The sequence below is a fragment of the Mirounga angustirostris genome, unplaced genomic scaffold (genome assembly GCF_029215605.1).
Source record: "Mirounga angustirostris isolate CCGP_5_RB_7025 unplaced genomic scaffold, mMirAng1.0.hap1 SCAF_16, whole genome shotgun sequence".
NCBI lineage: Eukaryota > Metazoa > Chordata > Mammalia > Carnivora > Phocidae > Mirounga > Mirounga angustirostris.
Window position 1 is genome coordinate 59,139,636 of NW_026991724.1, and position 22,700 is coordinate 59,162,335.

Below are 22,700 nucleotides of genomic sequence, written 5' to 3' on the forward strand. Positions count from 1 at the left end.
TGAATTGCAACAAGCCCAATAATCACTAAAACCCTTTCTTTAAAAAAAAATGCAAAATTTGGATACTGTTCTTCCTGTTGGTATGGTTCCTTTCTATTGTGTTAATACTTGAGTCATAGTGTAGGTGAAAGGTATGACCTCATAAAGGACACCAGATTTTCTTGGAAAATGATTATTCATTTTGTATTCCTACTAGCAGTGTATGGGAGTTCCAGGTCTCTGGTATCTTTGCTAATAGTGCGTATGGTTAGTCTTTTAAAATTTGAACCCTTTTTGTAAAATGTAGCAGTATCTCACTGTGGTCCTGGTTGCATTTCCCTGATGGTTCATGATGTTGAGCAAAGCTAGTGTACAAGAAATGTAGGGGGAGGTGGGGGGACGCCTGGGTGGCTCAGTTATTTAGCGTCTGCCTTTGGCTCAGGTTATGATCCCAGGGTCCTGGGATCAAGTCCTGCATTGGGCTCCTTGCTCAGTGAGGAGCTCTCTCTCTCTCTGTGACAAATAATTAAATTAAAAAAAAAAATCTTAAAAAAAAAAAATGTAGGGGAGGCAGAGCATGAACAAATCAACAAGCCACATCTACACTGTAGCAAATTCTAACAGACAAAAGGCCTGGCAACCTCACCAAGTGAACAATAAAAACCAACAAGTGGTAAGTGGTACGTATAGGTTAATTAAAAGGCTCATAAGAAGGGCAGCTGGCTGGCTCAGTCTGTAGAGCATGGGACTCTTGATCTCAGGGTCATGAGTTCAAGACCCATGTTGAGCATGGAGCCTACTGAATTTAAAAAAAAAAGATGACTTGCAAGATTCACCTAATACTTGCCTATGGCTAAATTTCCCATCCTGATTGAAATCAATTTGTGCTAAATAACCATCACAGCTGATGAAACCCAGCACTTAAAATGACTTTTCATAATTTCAAATATTTTTATTGTAAACAAGTTTTTGGAGTCATATAGGAGTGTTTCCATTTTATAAACACATTCTGAATGGGGTAGGTGTGAATGACATCATGTTTGGGATCATAAACAAACCACTAAGTGCATGGGGGTAGATGAAAGAATTGACCATAAAATGATAAATAATGACAGAATAACAATTTCCTAATAGTCTTTTCCATTTGGGGAATATATTTGAAAATGCCATTACAAAGGGTAGAATATGTCCTGTTCTGAGTAATTTCCTATGGCAAGAGGATAAATTACAAAGGGTAGAAGGAAACTTTTAATACCATAAGCATGTAAATTACAAAATGTTGGGTTTTAAATATTAGCAGCTTAAGTCAATTATGCCTGAATTAAACTGTTTAAAAAATATTGAAAACTTGTAACTTTCTGATCTTTTTATTTTTTTTTAAATATTTATTTATTTGAGAGACAGCACAAGCGGGGGGAGGGGCAGAGGGAGAAGTAGGCTCCACGTGGAGCAGGGAGCCCAGTGGGGGGCTCTGTCCCAGGGTCCTGGGATCACGACCTGAGCCAAAGCAGACTCTTAACCGACTGAGCCACCCAGGTGCCCCTTTCTGATATTTTTAAATAGACATTATTATTTTGTATATGTCCATATTATTCCATTTTATTTGATCTAATAAACAAATCTGCAAAGATTGAGATAGCCCTTTATAGCTTTAAAGTAGAAAGAAACAATTAGTATTGACTACAGAAAGTTGGAACACGAAAAAGGCTTAGAGATCCCAAGGCCCACTTCCTCCCTTTGCTGAAAATTAAATTAGGGCCCAGCTAAGGGAAGTTGCTTGCAGGGCTAGTTAGTGGCAGGATTGGAAGTAAAACCCAGGCTTACTAACGCTTGGCCAATGCGGTCCAATTATATATATATACATATATATATACGTATATATGTATATATATATATGATTTAAGGACTTTGTTTTCTTTTAGGGCAGTTTTAGGTTAATAAGAAAATGAAGAGGAAGGTAGCTATCTCCCATATATCCCTAGCCTGCACACATGCTGCGCCTCCTCCGTTATCAACATCCCCCACCAGAATGGTACCTTTGTTATAACTGAAAATCATTATCACCCAGAGCACATTGCACATATTAGGTGTGCACATTCTGAGTCTAGCAAATTCATAATAATATAATTACAGTATCACATAGATACTGTTTCACTGCCCTAAAAGTCCTCTGATTCCATTCCATCATCACTCCCTTGCTCACTCATTACTGGGGAACCACTGATCCTTTTAATCTCTCCATATCTTTGCTTTTTCTGGAACGCCACATACTTGGAATCATTCAGTATGAAGCCTCTTTAGATGGGCTATTTTCACTGAGTAATATGCACTTAAGGTTCTTCCACGGCTTTTCATGGCTTGATCATTTCCTTTTAGAGCTGAACAGTATTCCATTGTCTGCATGTATCACTGTTTATCCATTCACCCACTAAGGAGACATCTTGGTTGCCTCCAAGTTTTGGCAATTACGAATAAAGCTGCTAGAAACAATTGCGTGCAGATTTTTGCATGGCCCCAAGTTTTCAACTTCTCTGGTAAATACGAAGGAACACAATTGCCAGATATGGTAAGAGTAGGTTTAGTTTTGTAAGAAACTGCCCAAGCGTCTTCCAAAGTGGCTGTAGTGTTCTCACCACCAAGGAATGAGAGTTGGTGTTGTCCCCACATCCTCACCAGCTTATGCTGTTTTCAGTGTTCGAGTTTGGCCATTCTAATAGGTGTGTGGTGGCGTCTCGGTGAGGATTTTCGCACCTATGTTCATGAGAGATAGGGTCTAAAGTTTTCTTTACTTGCCATTGCTTTGTTTGGTTTGGGTGTTAGGGTAGTGCTTGGTTCTTAGGAGGTGGGGCTTACGCTCTGCCTCTACCCTCTGAAACCACCTGAGGTTGCTGGGTTCTGTTTTGGAGGGTTATTATTTATTCAATTTCTTTTGTTGCTTGCTTTCTTCTATTATCCCTATAATTGGTAGTTGACAGCTTTTGTGGTTTTTCCACAGTTGTGGAGTCTGCTTTTTTCAGGCCTTGCCATTTGTTTTTTCCTAGTTTCCCAGGTTTTTCTTTTCCCTTTATAAAGATTTTATTTATTTCTTCATGGGGGGCGGGCAGAGGGAGAAGCAGGCTCCCTGCTGAGCAGGGAGCCCGACAAGGGACCAGATCCCGCAACCCTGGGATCATGACCTGAGCCGAAGGCAGACACTTAAGCAACTGAGCCACCCAGGCGCCCTTCCCAGGTTTTTCTGAGAGAACTTCAAGTCAGATTCTTTTCTTAGCTATGTGTAGTCTGCTGATAAGCCCACCAAAGCATTCTTCATTTCTGTTAGTTTTTGATCTCCAACATTTGTTTTAGAATTCCCTTCTCGGTGCAATGCCTATTCTTGCATGCTGTCTACTTTATCCAGTACAGCCCTTAGCATCTTAATCACATTTGTTTTAAATTCCTAGTCTCATAATTCCACATCCCTGCCTTGTCTGAGTCTGGTTTGAAGGCTTGCTCAGTCTCTGCAAACCTTTTACATTTATTATGCCTTGTGATTTTGTCTTAAGGCCTATGGGTACTCAGTGACTGGAACTGGTATAGATTTGAGTGGTGTTAAGTGTGGGGAGAAGGGGACTGTTATATATCCATGACTAGGTATCAGTTTGTTTTGTTTGGTTTTATGACTGGAACAGTACTATGATTTCTTTTGCATTGTAATTTCCTCTTTAACCTTTGAGTTCTTTAGGGGTGAATTTTTAAAGTTTGTAAGCTTAAGAAGTTTTGCTTGTAGTGTAAAGTTTTATTTTCTTTTTTTTTTAAGATTTTATTTATTTATTTGACAGAGAGATAGAGAGAGAGTACAAGTAGGCAGAGAGGCAGGCAGAGGGAAAGGGAGAAGCAGGCTCTCTGCTGAGCAGGAAGCCTGATGTGGGGCTCGATCCCAGGACCCTGGGATCATGACCCAAGCCAAAGGCAGACGCTCAACTGACTGAGCCACCAAAGTTTTATTTTCTTTTATCAAAAAAAAAATGTATTGACATATAGGTCTCAGTCTTTCAGTGAGTTTGTGCTTCAGGACTGTGAACTTCACACAAGCCTTGTCAGCGTCCCCTCCACCTTGGTGGGGATAGGATAGATAAGAGTGCCTCAGAGCTGGCTGTTTCCCTTCCTTCTGTTCACCTAGGCTCTGGAAACCCGAGCAAGTTAGGTTCTGCTTAAATAGTGTGCATATTGGTTTAATATGATTGAGATCCATTTGTTGATGACAAAGATGAATCTGTTTTTAGAAGTGTTTTGACATCATCTCATCTGTTTTCACCAATAAGAACTGCATAGCTCAGCTGCTGAGAGGTCTTGCTGGAACTTATCAGTAAAAACATACGAAGAAGCAAGTATGGTAAAGGGGCATTTAGACCAAAGCTACCGAGAGCTGGTGAGGACCATCCGAGAGTGTTGGGTCTGGGCAAGGCAACCCTTTGCTTATCTAAATAGCTCTTCAAAGACCTTAGGGCATTAACTCCAGCAGTGGGGAATCCTGCACTGGCCCCGAAGGAGATCCTCTTGCACATTGAGACCGGCATCATCACACCCTAGGAACTTGTTCTGGCAACAGGGGACTTTTTCTTTCGGGCTGGCAGCTGGACATCAGCTATGGGTTGGCTAAACTGTCTCTGCAGAGTACCAACTCAAAAAAAGTTTTGCCTCAACTAAATTTCGACTTCATTCGTTTCATCTTCTTATGCCTGCTACAATAGTATGATTAATCTATCATTGATTTGGATGTTATTTTCTTTATTGGCTTATTAAGAAGTTATCTTGTATGCTATTAGCTTGTGAAATTCCCACTATGAATTTATGTGAAATAAATTGCTGGCAAAGACAAACGCAGTCTCTGAGCATTAATTTGCCCCAAATCAAAACAAATAAGGTTTGCTGCAGGGAGACTTTGTAGAGAACAGTGCTTTGGGGTATTTGAAAATGGTTTCTTTTGGGGAGTCTGGCTGGCTCAGTCAGGAGAGCATGAGGCTCTTAATCTCAGGGTTGTGAGTTCAAGCCCCATGTGGGACATAGACCTTACTTAAAATAAAATAAAAAACAGATAACATTTAAAAAAGAAGAAGAAGGTTTCTTTTCGCCTCTGGAAGCATAACAGATTTTTTTTTTTTTTTTAAAGCAGAAACCAGTTTCTTTTTTTTTTTTTTTTTTGATTTTATTTATTTATTTGACAGAGAGGGAGGGACAGCACAAACAGGGGGAGCAGCAGAGGGAGAGGGAGAAGCAGACTCCCCGCCGAGCAGGGAGCCTGATGCGGGGCTCGATCCCAGGACCCTGAGACCATGACCCGAGCCGAAGGCAGCCGCTTAACCGACTGAGCCACCCAGGCGCCCTGGAAGCATAACAGATTTTTCTCCTGTCACAGGATATCACAGAATATTACAGGATATTCACTGTGAGAACCAGGTAGACCTCTAGGAGATAAAACTCCACAAATGTGTGGGAACTCTCCACAGGACTGGGTTCCCCTGGAGTTTTTATCTCTCAGATTTGTCCCCACTGAGACTTCAGCAATTTGTGACATACAGTTCAGTTTCCCTACTCCGGCACTGGCTCGCACTGGTTTCCACATGTGTGTTTCTGCTTCAGTACGTTGTGATTCTCTGTATTTGCTGGTGTCAATTTGGGGACAGTGGCTTTCCCTGTGACCACACTTCTTTTTGGAATCTAAGAATTTTTTTCAGCTTGTTCAGTTTTTTCCTTGTTGTTAGAATGGAGTGGCGACTTCCAGTTTCTTACATGTTGAACTGACACCAGAAGTACCTTCTTCTCCTTTTTATTTCAACCTTCTCAAAAAAATAAAGTTACTGGGGTGCCTGGCTGGCTCAGTCAGTGGAGTGTGTGACTCTTCATCTTGGGGTCATGAGTTTGAGCCCCATATTGGGTGTAGAGATTAAAGATTGAATAAACAAAATTACTGACATAATGACACTGCTACGGGCCTGAATCTTTGAGTTCCCCCAAAATTCGTATGTTGAAATCCAAACCCACAAAGGTGATGGTATTAAGAGGTGGGGCCCTTGGGAGATGCTTAAGTTATAAGGTGGAGCCCTCATGAATGGGATTAGTGTCCTCATCATAAAAGAGGATGCAACAAATCAGCACCCCAAACGTGGCCCTCACCTGAGCACGCTGGTCCCCTGATCTCCAGCATGCAGTCTCCAGGAATTTAAGAAGCACATTTTTGTTGTGTATAAGCTACCCAGTCTGTGGTACTTTGCTTTAGCTGCCTGAAGAAACCCAAGGCACATTCTATCACTTCTCCTAGCTATTTTCAAACAAATACAAGAAAGGAAAACACTGTGTAATGAAGCAAGGTGAAGACTTCCCCCATCTTCCACTATTATTTTTCGTAGCCATTCTTGTTTGATCTGTCCTCACAAATACTAGTAGGTGATTTAGTCAAGACATTATACTTAATGCATAAGAATTTCCTGAGGATAAATTTTTGAAATGTAGGGCTACTTCATAACCCCAATAGCCATCACCCAACATATTTTTAAATATGACAAAACATCATTAATGCTCCATTTTATCAATTTGACTCAAAAATGTTGTTTCTTGGGGTGCCTGGGTGGCTCAGTTGTTAAGCGTCTGCCTTCGGCTCAGGTCATGATCCCAGCGTCCTGGGATCGAGCCCCGCATCGGGCTCCCTGCTCGGCGGAGGCCTGCTTCTCCCTCTCCCACTTCCCCTGCTTGTGTTCCCTCTCTTGCTGTGTCTCTCTCTGTCAAATAAATAAAATCTTTTTAAAAAAATTTTGTTTCTGGGGCGCCTGGGTGGCTCAGTCGTTAAGCGTCTGCCTTCGGCTCAGGTCATGATCTCAGGGTCCTGGGATCGAGCCCTGCATCGGGCTCCCTGCTAAGCGGGAAGCCTGCTTCTCCCTCTCCCACTCCCCCTGCTTGTGTTCCCTCTCTCGCTATGTCTTTATCTGTCAGATGAATAAATAAAATCTTTAAAAAAAAATTTTTGTTTCTTAAGCCTTTTGTATTACAATTAGGATCCAGAATGTATCCTGACGCCCTACAGTAGCTGTCTCAAATGTCTGTTAACCCACAGGTCTCACTTGCCTTGTGATTATTTGTTGACGTTGCTGAGGCCTTTGTTCATTAGAGATTGCCACGTCCTGGGTGCTGCTTACTGAGTCTCTGACACTGTCCAACTGATCACCCTCACCCATAATCCTGCACACTAACTAGTGAGGAGATGGGTGATGACGTTTGTCCCTGCAGGTGTGTGTGGTGGGGACTGTTGGGGCTGTAAAACAGAATCATCCTCTCCACACTCCATCTGCCTCTATCCACCTGGAGATAACATCATATTGTACAGGTTAAGGGCTCAGTCCCACAGGATGACTGTCCCCTTCAGATGCCAGTCACAAATCCAGGTGGTCCCTGTGCTTCAGACTGGCTGTAAATCAGAGGTTCTCCCGACCCCTCCTCTCACTCGATTATCGTGCTGGGATGGCTCACAGAACCCTGGGAGGTATGTTTACAGGCAGATGAAGAAGTGCATGGGGTGAGGTGCAGAAGGGTCTCTGGTGCAGGGGCTTCTGTCCTCGTGGAACTTCAGTGTGCCACCCCCAGGGATGTTTACAGATCTGGAGGCTCCTCAGCTGTTCTTGTTTAGGAGTTTTTATAGAGCTTCAATCTCTAGCTCCAGCCCCTGGAGGTCACGGTAGGGCTAAAAGTTCCAAGCCTCTAACCCCAATGTTTCTGATGACCACTCCCCATCCTGATTCTATTTAGGGCCCCCACCCTAACACACTTCTTTAGCATAAATTCAGGTGTGCTCAAAAGGGGGCTCCTTATGAATGACACAAGATACTCCTATCACTCAGGAGGTAACAAGGGTTGTAGGCTCTCTGTGCCAGGAACAGGGCACAGGGGACCAAGACCAAATATATTTCTTCTTATACCACATTATTGAGTAAGTATTAAGCCAGACTGTGATGTGCACCGCAAGAAATCAACTAAGAGGGGCACCTGGGTGACTCAGTCGGTTAAGCATCCAACTCTTGATTTCAGCTCAGGTAATTATCTCAGGGTTTGAGACTGATCCTGTGTCGGGCTCAGCAGTCAGCATGGAGTCGGCTTGAGATTCTCTACCTTGCCCCTCCCCCTGCTGGAGCGCTCTCTCTCTCTCTCTCTCTCAAATAAATAAATAAATAAATAAATAAATAAATAAATAAAATCTTTCTCTTAAAAAAAAAGAATCAGCTAAAAAAAAAAAAGAATCAGCTAAAAAATTGCAAAGACATGTGGAAAAAAAATCACTGTTATACAGACAAGCGGACAGAACCCATTACATACATGTTTTCAGATAAACAGATCTAGTCCTCAAGTAAAGCCACTTGACAACATCATTTGTCACACATAGTTTATCCTAACTTTATCTTGTTTGGGGCGATCATGTATGTTAGTTTATTGAGTTTATCCAGAGGTAAAACAAACTTCTTTTATCTGTATGACAGGAAGTAGTTTTTTTGAAACTAAACAAGGCACTCACCAAAGTTAGGTTCCTATCCTCCCATAGGACCTGAAAGATAAACCTGCTATCTCCCTTGATGTCTGCATTTCAAAATGATGGCTCTCAAGATCTTTCCATTTTTTTAAAGTAGGCTCCACACCCAACGTCGGGCAAACACTCATGACCTCAAGATCAAGAGTCGCACACTCTACCCACTGAGCCAACTAGGCACCCAAGATCTTTCATCTTAAAAAAATCAGCTCCCATTTGTTGATGAAAGACAATCCTGGGTCCTGAATCTGGGGGAAAAAGAAGCCCAACTGGCAAAAGGCCTGTATAGTCTTTAAAGAGATGCTTTAAAGAGATAAGGAAGTGTTTGCAAGTTCTCTACGCTAAATGCTGTGACAGAATGGAGGGGGAGTGTCTCTCCCCATTTTCAACAGGGAGAATTAAGCCTCTTATCTTTAATTTGTATTTCACATACTTGAAAACACAGAGTATAGCTGACATTCTAGCAACTGATGGATCTACCTAAGATACCCTACCTAAATAATCTTTCAGGTAGTCAACTTGGAGTCTAAATTGCATTAGGAAGCCTGTTCATAACAAGTATAGAAAGAGGGCCATTAGTGAGCCAGAATTTTATTTCTTTTTTGTCCTCTGTATAAACAGTATTGCAGGGTCCACTTAGGAACTCTGGCGTTAGGTAATTTATGATAAGCTTAATATTTCCTCAACGAATCCTGCTAAATCCTGTCCCTCATTATCCTATTTGTAGCCCTCCTTTCCTTTCTTTTCCTTACCTTTATGGTATTCTGAGTTAGCTGAAATTCCTCAGTGTCCCTTGAGTTTGTAACTTTTTGTGGAGGAGACATATTCCTAGAAAATGGGCATTCAACCGGTTGTGTTAAAATCTGTGGCATTAGGTACTGTCAGTCATGTCTGTAACTCCCAAGAGAATAAGGAATGTCCTTGGAAGGTCTTGTAATGTGGTGATTTTTATTTATATTTTGGGTGTCTGTGAGGTAAGATGGTCCCAAAGTTCTTTACCCTGATACGGACAATTTTTAGGTAATGGCCCAATAGTTTACAATATATGTAAGATAGCATCATTTGTTGACCAGAGTATCCAGTCCTAAGACGACTACCTGATATTTGGCCAAGGTTGGTTGGTTTGTTTGTTTTCCGGTCCTATTCTTACTCAGGAACATCCTAGCTTAGGGGTGGAAAGCAGCAACATTTCACTGAGCTCCACCATATATGATGGCTGGCAGTGCCTTTCATACATCTACAAACTCCCATTACTTTTTGCTCAGTTAATCCAAAGGGGCTCCCTGACTAGCCAAGGTGTCTGAGAGAGAGGTGACCTTCTCCAGCACCATGGCATCTGGCAAGGGACTGAGGACAGAGAACACCTCCCCCGCTGCAGGTGGACACCAGAGAGCTCAGGTTTAGCTTCATCTTATCTTAAGGAGACCTTGGTAGCTGTGCTGAGCTTGTGGAGGTGCTGTTTTCATGACCCAAAGCAATGGGCAGCCCAGTCAGGAGGGTTGCAGGTTTGGGGTCTGTGAGGGGTCTCTTTTTTATCAAGCCATTATTTCCTCTTATTTCCCTGAATCATGCTGAGTTGCTACTAGTTTTAGGTTGTTGTGATGAGTCTTGTAGAGAATTAGCATTCCTTTACAGGCCATCTGCCCCAGGTGGTATTAGCAGAAGAAGGCTAGTCTCTTCAGACACCTGGTAAGAGAGACTCAAGTTAACTTAGAATCCAGATTGTCAGTTTCTTTGCATCCAACCAGATGACCCCCATTCCAGCATTCAGAATCCCCCTTTATCAACCAACACCCTTTCACATGAGAAACATTGTGAGATTGTGTATTCAACAGTCTTGGAACTCAGCAAGTTATAGATTTAATGCTTTGATTTTCAGCAATAGGAATCCTGCAGCTACAGAGTTTCTTTTAGGGCTATCATAGAATCTCTCTTTCTCATATGGAGACTTCAGCTGTGAGATAATGTTCTTGAGCTTACCATTTTCACTTTGTAAGCAATAATGTGAATTCGAATCCCTCCCAGACCAAACTCCTTGTAGTCACCATCACTGCCTTAATACTCATTGCAGCACCCACTTGGTCCCAGGCATGTGCTGCAGTTGCCATTTCATCGTAATCGACCCTAGGTAATGGATTCATTATGCTGTCTATGCATACCATGGGTCATAAGCATCCCATTTCCTACTGGCTAGGTGTTCAGCACTTCATTCAAGCCCAAGGGCTTGGTCAAGTCAATTCCCAAATCCCATCCATAGGGGTTTATCTACTAGGACTACTGCCAGAACTAATCCATTATTAGTTAGGAATCAATCAGGAGAAAGAACCTCCACATTAAATTGAATTGGGAAAATTTAATAAAAGGAGTATTAACTAAGACATTGGAGTATTGAAGAATTTCTAGTAAAAGTAAAGATGACCCTAAAAACATTGGAATAACTCAAAAGATGCTTATTAAAAATTGTAACACGGGGGGGCACCTGGGTGGCTCAGTCATTAAGCGTCTGCCTTTGGCTCAGGTCATGATCCACAGGAAGCCTGCTTCTCCCTCTCCCACTCCCCCTGCTTGTGTTCCCTCTCTCACTGTGTCTCTCTCTGTCAAATAAATAAATAAAATCTTTTAAAAATAAAAATAAATAAATAAATAAAAATAAAAAATAAAAATTGTAACATAGGGGCGCCTGAGTGGCTCAGTCGTTAAGCGTCTGCCTTTGGTTCAGGTCATGATCCGCAGGAAGCCTGCTTCTCCCTCTCCCACTCCCCCTGCTTGTGTTCCCTCTCTTGCTGTGTCTCTCTCTGTCAAATAAATAAATAAAATCTTTAAAAAAAATTGTAACACAGAATGGTAGAAACAAATTTGTGAACATCTAACTGAAGGACCATATATAAAAGAAATCATAGGGCATCTGCCTGGCTCAGATGGTTAAGCATCTGCCTTCCGCTCAGGTCATGATCTCAGGTCCTGGAATTGAGCCCCACGTTGGACTCCCAGCTCAGCGGGAGTCTGCTTCTCTCTCTCCGTCTGCCTCTCCCCCTGCTTGTGCTCTCTCTCAAATGAATAAATAAAAAATCTTTTTAAAAAATCATAGAAATCAATGAGAAAAAGACAAAAAATAAAATAGACAACATATTTGAGCAAAATCTTCATTAAAGAACATTTTTAATGGTCATTAGGCCTAGAAAAGTTATAGAACACTAGTCATTATGAAATTATAAGTTAAAACTACAATGAGAAAGACTACAAATCCACTAGGATGAAATTGATTAAAAAGAATCACAATGCCAAGATTGGACTCAGCTTGGGGATGCCGGGGTGGCTCAGTCAGTTAAGCGTCTGCCTTGGGCTCAGGTCATGATCTCAGGGTCTTGGGATTGAGTCCCACATGGGGCTCTCTGCTCAGTGGGGAGCCTTCTTCTCCCTCTGCCTCCTTCTCCCCCTGCTCTCTCTCTGACAAATAAATAAATAAATAAATCTTTAAAAAAAAAAAAAGATTGGACTCAGCTTAACTCTCTCTCTCTCTCTCTCTCTCTTTTTTTTTTTTTTAGTAAACTCTAGGTCCAACATGGGGCTCAAACTCACAAACCAAAATCAAGAGCCACATGCTTTACTGAGTCATCCAGGCGCTCCAGCTTAACTGTTTCTTCTCAGACTTAAGTGTGTCCTGATAAAAATTATCTGATGTCTTACCTTTTTCACCCTCCACTGATATTTCCCCAGAGCTATTTCTACCACTATCTTTGAGTAATTACATAATCATTATTAATAGCTCTCTGAAATTTGCATTTCACAATTTTTTTTCAGCTATATCATCAATTCCTCAGGCACAACAGTCCCAGCAATCACTTGAAGAAACAATAATCCCTCAGCAAGGAGATGAGACAGTGGTGTTTAGATGACTCTTTTGTACATGCACTCTGCCTCAGAACGCTGTAGCCACTATCACAAAACAAAACAGAATTTAATAGGTTGTTCTCCGTTTGAGATAGATGTCAGATTTCTAAAGGATTTGAATATATCTTAAGATATGAAGAAATATCAAATGAATAAATAGTGTTGCTTTGTGATTTGGACATGATCACTGAATATACAGGCAGGAAAGAGGTTCTCTTTGGGAACCAGATGCAGAGATAACTCCTTGTCCTCTTACTTCAGGGCGGTCTGAACATCACTGTTTCTTCCAAGTCATGGCCCTGACCAAAGATTCAGAGTTACAAAATCGACTAACGCTTCTGACTACATGCATTTGAAGAGCAAGAAAGTGTTTATCACATTCTAGCTAAGAGTGGATGCATTTTGAGTCTGAAAGAGACTGTGTCTGGGGTGCCTGGGTGGCTCAGTCGTTAAGTGTCTGCCTTCGGCTGAGATCATGATCCCAGCATCCTGGGATCGAGCCCCGGGTCGGGCTTCCTGCTCAGCGGGAGCCTGCTTCTCCCTCTCCCACTCCCCCTGGTTGTGTTCCCTCTCTCGCTGTGTCCCTCTCTTTAAGTAAATAAATAACATCTTAAAAAAAAAAAATTAAAGAGACTGTGTCCATTTAAATTTGTAGCATTTGAGAATAACTGAAATACTTTTGGCTTAAGGGACAATTTTGAGCTTCATGGAGTCTGAAATGTCTCTAACAAGGATCAGTTGCAGACAACACTCTCCAGAAGGGGTAAACAGCTTCCTTTCCCTGAAGGCTAGATGACTCTTATTTCTCAGACTCGTGGCACCACGAAACCTTTATTCGCTGAGGTCAAGGACTAGGACACTCTAACCACCCGTGCGGCTGAGGAAACTACATTACCCAGATGGCAATGTGCCTAACGGTGGCGGAGTTGACCAATGAAAGCCCAGGACAGGAGCATTTCCACGCGGACGCACCAGGTCGGGGCGGGACTTCCGGCGTCCTCCTCGTGGCGGTCATTTTGGCTTTTCTGGAGTCTTCACTCTGAGGTTTCGGAGCCCCCGGTCGGCGGCAGAAGCGTTCTCCCCGCTACAAAGGGACGGTCCTAGGGCTTGGAGGCGGCGCACCCCGGGGTGGCCCGCAGCAGGCTGAGCTCAAGATCTCCCTGCCCCACAGCCCTGCTCCGCCCACCGAGTCCTATGGCGGCGGCCGCGCCCAGGGACCCGGCTCAGGTAAGCGCTCGTCCGCCGGGCCCTCCCCCGACCCACATCCTAAAGTCCCGAGCGCGGGGCGCCGGCTCGCGTCCCTGCGCCCAGGCCCCGGTGTCCGGCACAGGGAGGCGCCGGCGGGCGGGGGCCGCGGGCGGGAGCGGGCCCCGGGGTGGGACAGCTTCGTGCAAAGACTTGAGGTGCGACTGAGCCGGGAGCACTGGGGAAACCCAGGGTCTTGTGTCTACAGGCACCAGAGAGTGTGAGGCGAAGTTGTGCCTCAGGAGTTTTACCTTCATTCTCAGAACGGTGGAAGCCAGGGAGACTTGGGAACAGGGAGGGACAGTGTCTGAAATCGGGTTCTCACAAGTTTCCTGAAGCTGCTCACAGGATGAGCGGACGGGAAGAGGGGTGATAATAGGCACGGAAGGCTGAGTTCTGTAAAGATCACCTAACTAGCGGGAGTGCACTGAGGACTGAAGCCCAGACGTAATGCGTTCCTCTGTAGGTCACCAGATCCTGGGCTGGGCTGGGTACTTAGCCCATGAGATGCGGAAGGTGGTCCCAAGCATAGGTAACAGGACGTGCAAAGGCTTGAGGGCTCAGGGGCCTGCAGGTGTCCTTTCTTTTTCGTGGGAACTGGGAGGACTGGGGCAGGAGTCAGGTCTGGACACCCTGGTGATGGCTGTTATGGGAGGTTTGGAGGAGTAAAGGCAGGTGATCTGACCGAGGTCTTACCAGGCTCTCTGGGGCTGCAGCATGGAGAAGAGTAAAAGTGTGAAGTTGGTGGTAGGAAGAGAAGAGAGGAGGCTACTGTAATAGTCTGGGTGAGTGTGATGGTAGCCGGAGCAGGGTGGTGGCCATGGAGAAGTGGCTGGACTCCGCATTAGTGTTTTAGGTGTGGCTTCCAGGGTTTTCTAATTTTGAGGTGGAGAGAGGTGGGAGTCAGGGGTGACTTGAAGGTTTGGCTTTAGCAATTGGAAGGATGGAAGCTCCCATCAGTTGAGATGGGGAAGTTCATAGAGTAATTTTCATTGGAGATATCAGAAGATTTCTTTTTGGTCCATTAAGGGTAGGAGATGTTTCAGAGAACAGTTTGTGGGCCTCTGGAACTCTGAGGAAGAGTTCGGGATGTAGACTTCTCCAAAAGGTAGTGGAGAGTGTGTAGACGAGGGAGGAGCTGTGGATCACTTAATATGGGGAATCCTGGTCAGGATAATGGTAATAGTAGCCCAGGAAGAAGAGGGTGGATCTGAGGACTAGGTTTCCTGCTTGGCTCCCTGGTTGTGGGATGTGGGTGTCCCGACACAGATCAGGGAGAGAAGTGATCATAGAGAAGGTAGGGGAGAATGTGTGGTTTGGTATGTGGCCAGGGGCTCCAGGGGACTAGTGGACATGAGATGGATGTGGGGGGGCATAGGAGTAATTCAAACAAGATGACGCTGAGGTGGAAGCTGGTGCTTATTCTCTGTTCTACAGACTCACCAGGATTTCATTGTATTCCATGGTGGGGCCTAAGTGTTCAGGTTAGGCTGGTGGATTAGCTTAGGGGCACAAGTGGTCATTTATGAGACTAATTGGGGGTAGGGTATAAGGACATACGGGGCCACTGGAGCTGAGTGCTGAATGAGGGTTAGATGGAGAGAGGACAGCTGTGACTGGAGAGGGGACGTCAAATGCATGTGGCACACAGGTGGAGGAGAGCCATGTGTATCTGAAATCTGGTATTTCAGAATATAAATTTTCTTGGTAGTGAGGTTCAAGCAAGGAACAGGGAGGGAGGTCTTCATAGTAGCACCAAAGGCTGCCTCTGTCAGTGGAAACCATCAGTCTGGAGTAGTATTTGATCCTGTTTGAACTGCCAGGCATTTTCTGGGCCACGTATGCCGAATAACATGTGGAAAAGCCACGGAGATGACTGTGGTGTAGGGTGGGAGGGGGCTGTAGCTGTGGGAGTGCAGTTGTGAGAAGTGTGGCAGAAAGAGTGAGTGTGAAAGCATGACCACAGGACACTAGAATTGGGGTCATAAGGCTGAAGGATAAGGCCACATTTTTTGCATCTTGGAGGGATGATCTGGGGACTTTGGTGGTATTGCCTGATAAGACCAGAGTCAGATCATGCACGCCCTCCCTAGAGCTAGCTTCTCTCCCTAACCTGTGTTTGTGACACCGACTATGCTGATAAGAGGCATCGTGACTACCAGGCCAGGTCCACCGTTCAGATAGCCTCTATCTGCCCATCTGCTTGTTACTGTTGTGGGAAGACACAGTATCAGTAGGAACGTGAGGAGAGAGTGGCTCCAAGGACACCCAGGCCTGGTATCTCCTCTGAGGTGTGGAGTAGACTGAGCTGAGGATGGATGTGGGGGGTGGGGGTTCTAATGAAAGTGGACTCCTAGGAGAGATGTTGATCATAGAATGAACTGTCCGCATTATGACAGGGTATGGATTTTGAGGACGTGGCCATTGACTTCTCCCAGGAGGAATGGGGGCTCCTTGATGAAACTCAGAGACTCCTGTACTGCGATGTGATGCTGGAGAACTTTGCACTTGTAGCATCGCTGGGTAAGATTGTCACATTGCTCCTTGTGTCCTGAGGTGACGTCCTGCCTTTCCTTTCTTCCCCAGAGTTGGCTCTTTCTTTCCCACAGCTGGACCACGGGCTCTCCTAATTTCCACCACTTTCTTGTTATGTGTGCTGTGGGTGCTCGTGCTGAGCTGTGTATAGTGCCCCGAGCAATGGACTGCCCAAGCATCCCTGACACCTGTTAGCTCAAAAAGTACACGGGAGCGGGCGCCTGGGTGGCTCAGTTGTTAAGCAACTGCCTTCGGCTCAGGTCATGATCCCAGGGTCCTGGGATCGAGTCCCACATTGGGCTCCCTGCTCCGCAGGAAGCCTGCTTCTCCCTCTCCCACTCCCCCCGCTTGTGTTCCCTCTCTCGCTGTCTCTCTCTCTGTCAAATAAATAAATAAAATCTTAAAAAAAAAAAAAAAAGTACACGTAAGGAGGGTCTGGGAGTCAGGAGTCTTGAAGTTAACTTAATGGATCCCACCTTGCCTTCTCCCTGGCAGGGTGACTGTGTCCAGATCCCTGGCTTCTAGTTTTGCCCCCTTCCTCTAGCTGACAGTTCTTTGTGACTGCCTGTGCCAGGTCATGGTCATTATTCACATGGACCATGGGCTGTTCTTGTAAGACCCTCCTTCGATTGTATTTTACATTTTCTTTCCGGAATATTACTGCATGACAAGTTGCACAGGGCCGGCGGTGGCTGCTCACTGTGCGTCTTTCATTAAAACTCGCGTCATGCAGGTTCTGAGGGGTTACACAGTGGAGAGTGCAGGGAAAACACTGGTTTTACAGGGTGGACATGGCAAGATGGTCTCAGAGGAGGTCTGGCCCTTGTGAGTGGCAGCTGGGGGAGGGCATGACGTCAGGGCCTTGTTCAGATCATCCAGGAACTTGCCATGGGTTCGGTAGTGTTTTGGTACAGGTACCACCAGCCATGTATTGTTTCTACCTTTTCTTCTGCATACTTAACAGTTGGCTGACTTGTCATTTCATCCGAGACTTCTGGCTCTTTCCACTTTTGTGGCCTTCCCGGGCCACCAGTTCCTCTGCACTGCTCCCTTTACGATATCCTCCAACATTGACCTGCACATGGTGTCATGAGGGGTGCACATATCCTTACACAGTCCTTAAACCAGCTACTCAGGTCCAGTTGAATTTTATTGGGACAGGCCACAACCAGCCTCCCACACAGCATGCCCATGTTGCCAGCACATAAGGTCCTACTGAAGGAGGAGTGAGGAGGCAGGGACCTCTCCTCCATGTGGTGCACCTTATGCTTGTGTATTGTCTGTTGAGGTCTCTCCTATTCTGGTCTCTCCAGAGGCCCAATACCACCAAGCAGCCCCTACCTCAACCTGCCCCCAGCTGCCTTGTTCTCATAACAATCACATGGATGCAACTTGTTGTGTCAGACACACATTTGAAATGGGGCTTCCCCCTCCCACCGAAGTCAATATGCATTTCTTCAGCATTTCTGCTTTCAGGTTTTAGGCATGGGATGGAAGATGAGGAGGCCCCTTCTGAGCAAACTATGTCTGTAGGAGAGTCCCAGGTCAGGGCTTTTCAGGCAGGTCTGTCCACACAGAAGATCCACCCCTGTGAGATGTGTATCCCAGCCTTGAAAGATATTTTGCACCATGCTCAGCACCAACAATATACCCTTGGTAGAAACCATACTTGGGTGCCACATGTGTGAGATGCTTCTCTTTCCATGCAGACCTTCACCAGGAACAGAGGCATGGCAGTTGGGAGAAGCCCTGGAAAAGAGATGTGGACAGGGCCTCGTATGTGACAAGCTGCAACTTCTGTGTGTCAGGGCAGCCTTTCACATGTAGGAAGGTTGGAGAGGACTTCCCAGCGACCTCGGTACATCTTCAGCTCCAGACCAATCCCAACAGTGAGGAGCCACACCGTGGCAACCAGAGTGGAGAGGCCTTTCACAGTGGAAAAAGTCAGTACAACGGGGGTGAATGTGAAAAAGCTGCCAGCCACAACCATGGACTTGATCAACATCAGAGTGTTTGCCACAACCATGGACTTGATCAACATCAGAGTGTTTGCTCTGGAGAAGGGCTTTATGAGTGTGGCAAAGGTGGGAAAGCCTTCAGCTCGAACTACAGCCTTGTGCAGCACCAACAAATTCACATTGGACAAAGGCCATATGAGTGTGGTGAATGTGGGAAATTCTTGAGCCAAATCTCTGGCCTTATTAAAGACTGGAGAATTCACAGTGATAAAGAGGCTTATGGATGCAGAAATTGTGGACAATTTCTTACCCATAACTTCAGTTTCATAGAACACTGGAGAATTCACACTAGAGAAAGAACTTACGAATGCAGTGAATGTGGAAAAGTCTTTATCCACAGATCTAAACTCATTCACCATCAGAGACTACACACTAGAGGAATGCATTATGGCTGTGGTGAATGTGGGAAGTCTTTCAGCTACAAATCCAACCTCATCGAACACCATAGAGTTCACACTAGAGAAAGGCCTTATGAGTGTAGTGAATGTGGGAAATCCTTTAGACAAAGCTCTAGCCTTTTCCGACACCGGAGAGTTCACACTGGAGAAAGGCCATATAATTGCAGCGAATGTGGGAAATCCTTTAGACAAATCTTTAACCTCATTCGACATGGGAGAGTTCACACTGGAGAAGTGCCTTACAAGTGTAGTGATTGTGGGAAATCTTTTAGCTGCAAATCTGAACTCATTCAGCACCAGAGAATTCACAGTGGAGAAAGGCCTTATGAGTGCAGTGAATGTGGGAAGTCCTTTAGACAGTTCTCTAACCTCATTCGACACCGGAGTGTTCATACTGGAGAAAGGCCTTATGAGTGCAGTGTTTGTGGGAAATCCTTTAGCCGTAAATTTATCCTTATTCAACATGAGAGAGTTCACACTGGAGAAAGACCTTATGAATGCAGTGAATGTGGAAAATCCTTTACCCGAAAATCTGACCTCATTCAACACCAGAGGATTCATACTGGCACAAGACCTTATGAGTGCAGCGAATGTGAGAAATCTTTTAGGCAGCGCTCTGGTCTTATTCAACACCGGAGAGTTCATTCTGGAGAAAAGCCATATGAGTGTGGGGAGTGTGGGAAATCCTTTAGCCAAAGTGCTAGCCTTATTCAACACCAGAGAGTTCACACTGGAGAAAGGCCTTATGAATGCAGTGAATGTGGGAAGACCTTTAGCCAAAGTTCTAGCCTCATTCAACACCAGAGAGGTCACACTGGTGAAAGGCCTTATGAGTGCAGTGAATGTGGGAAGCCCTTTACCCACAAATCTGACCTCATTCAACACCAGAGAGTTCACACTGGGGAAAGACCTTATGAATGCAGTGAATGTGGGAAATCTTTTAGCCGCAAATCTAACCTCCTTAGACACAGGAGAGTACACACTGGAGAAAACCCTTAAATGTGAGAAATGTTAGAATTCTGTGTATTATTGATGAGTAGCATTCTATTTTGTCGATAATGACTTTATCCACGCATCTGTTCTGGACATACAGGTTATTTCCAGGTTTGGGGTATTTACAAATAAAGCTGCTATGAATATTTACATTCACTTCTTTATGTGGATATATGTTTTATTTCTCTTGTTGTAATAACTGAAACAGAGTGGAGGTGAATGTTTCACATTTTAAGAAATGGGAAACTGTGATCTATAATGGTTATTCTCTCTTGCCTTCCCACCATTAGCACATGAAAAGTCAAGTTCCGTGACATCCTTGAAATAAGTGTGTAGTGGTAAGTCACTTTGGTTTTAATTCCATTTCCCAAAGTGTTCATGATGTTGAGCATTTGTCATTTATTTGCTCTGTGTTTATCTTCCGTGATAAAATGTATGCCCATAATCTTTGCCTATTTTCTTTTTATGTACTTAAGTATTATATGGAACAATTCTTTTTGAGTACTAGAAGATTTTCAAATTTTTGTCCTCCCAATTGAAAGCCCACATGCACCAGACTTATGCGTTTAATCTGCATTAACATATTCTTTGCTATCTTAATAACACATTAAATCAAGCCTAGATTTTAGTTTTTGGCAATCCCTGTTATTCTCATGGTAAATGTCAAATTGCCAAGGTGATGTCACTGAACATGGAGTTGGTAAGATATTCCAGTAGCACCTCATTAAATTCTATTCCCAAAGTACTGATACAGTAGCCACAGATAACTTTAATAGGTAATAAAACCATAAAATGACCAGTAAGTGGCAAGTTTTAAGTATTTGTGGGTGGTTTTGTTTTTGTTCTTGTACTTGTTTTGTTTTTTAAAGATTTATTTGAGAGAGAATGTGCACAAGTGGGGGGGGGGGAAGGGCAGAGGGAGAGCGAGGGGGGAAGCAGACTCCCTGCTAAGTACAGAGCCCAACAGGCTCGATCCCACGATCCTGAGATCACAACCTGAACGGAAACCAAGAATTGGATGCTTAACTAACTGAGCCATCCAGGCGCCCCTAAATATTTGTTTTGTAAAAAGTGTGTGATTTAAATATGCTTGACTTAGGGGCTCCTGGGTGGCTCAGTCGTTAAGCATCTGCCTTCAGCTCAGGTCATGATCCCAGGTCCTGGGATCAAGCCCTGCATTGGGCTCCCTGCTCAGCAGGAAGCCTGCTTCTGCCTCTCCCACTCCCCCTGCTTGTGTTCCCTCTCTCGCTGGTCTCTCTCTGTCAAATAAATAAATAATAAATAAATATGCTTGACTTAAACTGCACATATTTTAAATATACATTTTGATGTTTTCATACATGCTTGCATCCCTGAAGCTAAGTTCCTCCTGCCCTTTCATCTTTTTCAACATATATAATTTTATTATATGACGCCACCCAGGCGTCTCAGTCGGTTAAGCATCTGCCTTCGGCTCAGGTCATGATCCCAGGGTCCTGGGATCGAGTCCTGCATCGGGTTCCCTGCTCCGCGGGGAGCCTGCTTCTCCCTCTGCCTCTGTCTCTCTCTCTGTCTCTCATGAATAAATAAAAAAAAAAATAAAATCTTAAAAAAAAATTAAAATTATATAAGGAGATATTCTAGCTTTTGTAATGGCTATTTACATATATATCTGTGAATAAGACTGTTAAGAAGTCCCATTAACCCTATCACAGTCTTCCATCATTATAATTTTCATGGTTGGTCTTGAATCCCCATGCATACTACTGGGTGTCAGTGCATAACCTCTTAATTTCCAAAATGTCTGGGGCGCCTGGGTGGCTCAGTCGTTAAGCGTCTGCCTTCGGCTCAGGTCATGATCCCAGGGTCCTGGGATCAAGCCCCGCATCGGGCTCCCTGCTCCGCGGGAAGCCTGCTTCTCTCTCTCCTACTCCCCCTGCTTGTGTTCCCTCTCCCTGTCAAATAAATAAATAAAATCTTTTTTTAAAAAAAATTTTTTTTTTTAAATTTTATTTATTTATTTGACAGAGAAAGACACAGCGAGAGAGGGAACACAAACGGGGAGTGGGAGAGGGAGAAGCAGACTCCCCGCCGAGCAGGGAGCCCGATGCGGGACTCGATCCCGGGACTCCAGGATCATGACCTGAGCCGAAGGCAGTCGCTTAACCAACTGAGCCACCCAGGCGCCCAATAAATAAAATCTTTAAAAAAAAAAAAAAGAATTTCCAAAATGTCAGGACTCTAATAACTCTGATAACTTGAATGCACAAAAAATATTTTTAAATATAAATGTTAGTGCTAAATTTTATTCATGGAATTAGCTGTTGAAGGCAGATTGAATGCAATCATGATACCAGTTGTATGGCTTTTATTACATGAGTCTTTTGAGTATTCACCTTACCTCTTTTGTTCACTGAAGAATTAGTTAAGGTGTTAATATTTTTATATAGTTTAATATTTCTTCTGTAATTTGAAATCCTGAGTTGCCCTTGAATAATGCAGATGTCTATTTACAGTACTAACATGTATCAACTATACCTCCTGATACTTAACACAGACTTCTCTACCTTCCATTTGTCAAATAAAACATTAATGTTTCAAAGTTACTTCTTCAGAAGTTTACAAATCCCAATTTCTCTGCATTTTAAAATTTTTTAACTTTTTTTAAAGATTTTATTTATTTACTTGACAAAAGAAACACAGCAGGGAGAGTGGGAGAGGGAGAAGCAGGCTTCCCACTGGGCAGGGAGCCCGATGCAGGACTCGATCCTGGAACTCCAGGATCATGACAGGAGCTGAAGGCAGTTGCTTAACCAACTGAGCTACCCAGGCACCCAATATGTTCACCTTTTAAAAATCTTTCCTGCATGCCTAGTAGCTTTAGCACAATTTTTTTAAAAAGCTAAAGTCTGTAAGCCTTTGGGTACACAGTCTGTAAGCCTACATCTATACAAATTATTACAAAATTTAAATTACTATAAATGCTGGAAGGGCAACTAGGTGAATATGATCAAGTACAAGAAGAACTAGTCTGAGGGTGATGAAAACATTCCTTGAGAATATATTTTTTTTATGTCTGGAATGATTATTGTGCAGTAATTTACTAAGTCTAGT

The 22,700-nt window shown here is 44.0% G+C and overlaps 1 protein-coding gene across 1 annotated transcript; it reads left to right on the forward strand.

Moving 5' to 3' along the window:
• Nucleotides 1–13,534: 13,534 nt before the first annotated feature.
• Nucleotides 13,535–21,477, forward strand: LOC123856188 (zinc finger protein 551-like). Its single transcript, XM_045892405.3, has 3 exons — nucleotides 13,535–13,645; nucleotides 16,063–16,186; nucleotides 17,908–21,477. Exons 1-3 carry the CDS (start codon nucleotides 13,613–13,615, stop codon nucleotides 19,611–19,613), a joined length of 1,863 nt encoding a protein of 620 aa, XP_045748361.1. The 5' UTR covers nucleotides 13,535–13,612; the 3' UTR covers nucleotides 19,614–21,477.
• The last annotated feature ends 1,223 nt before the right edge of the window (nucleotides 21,478–22,700 follow it).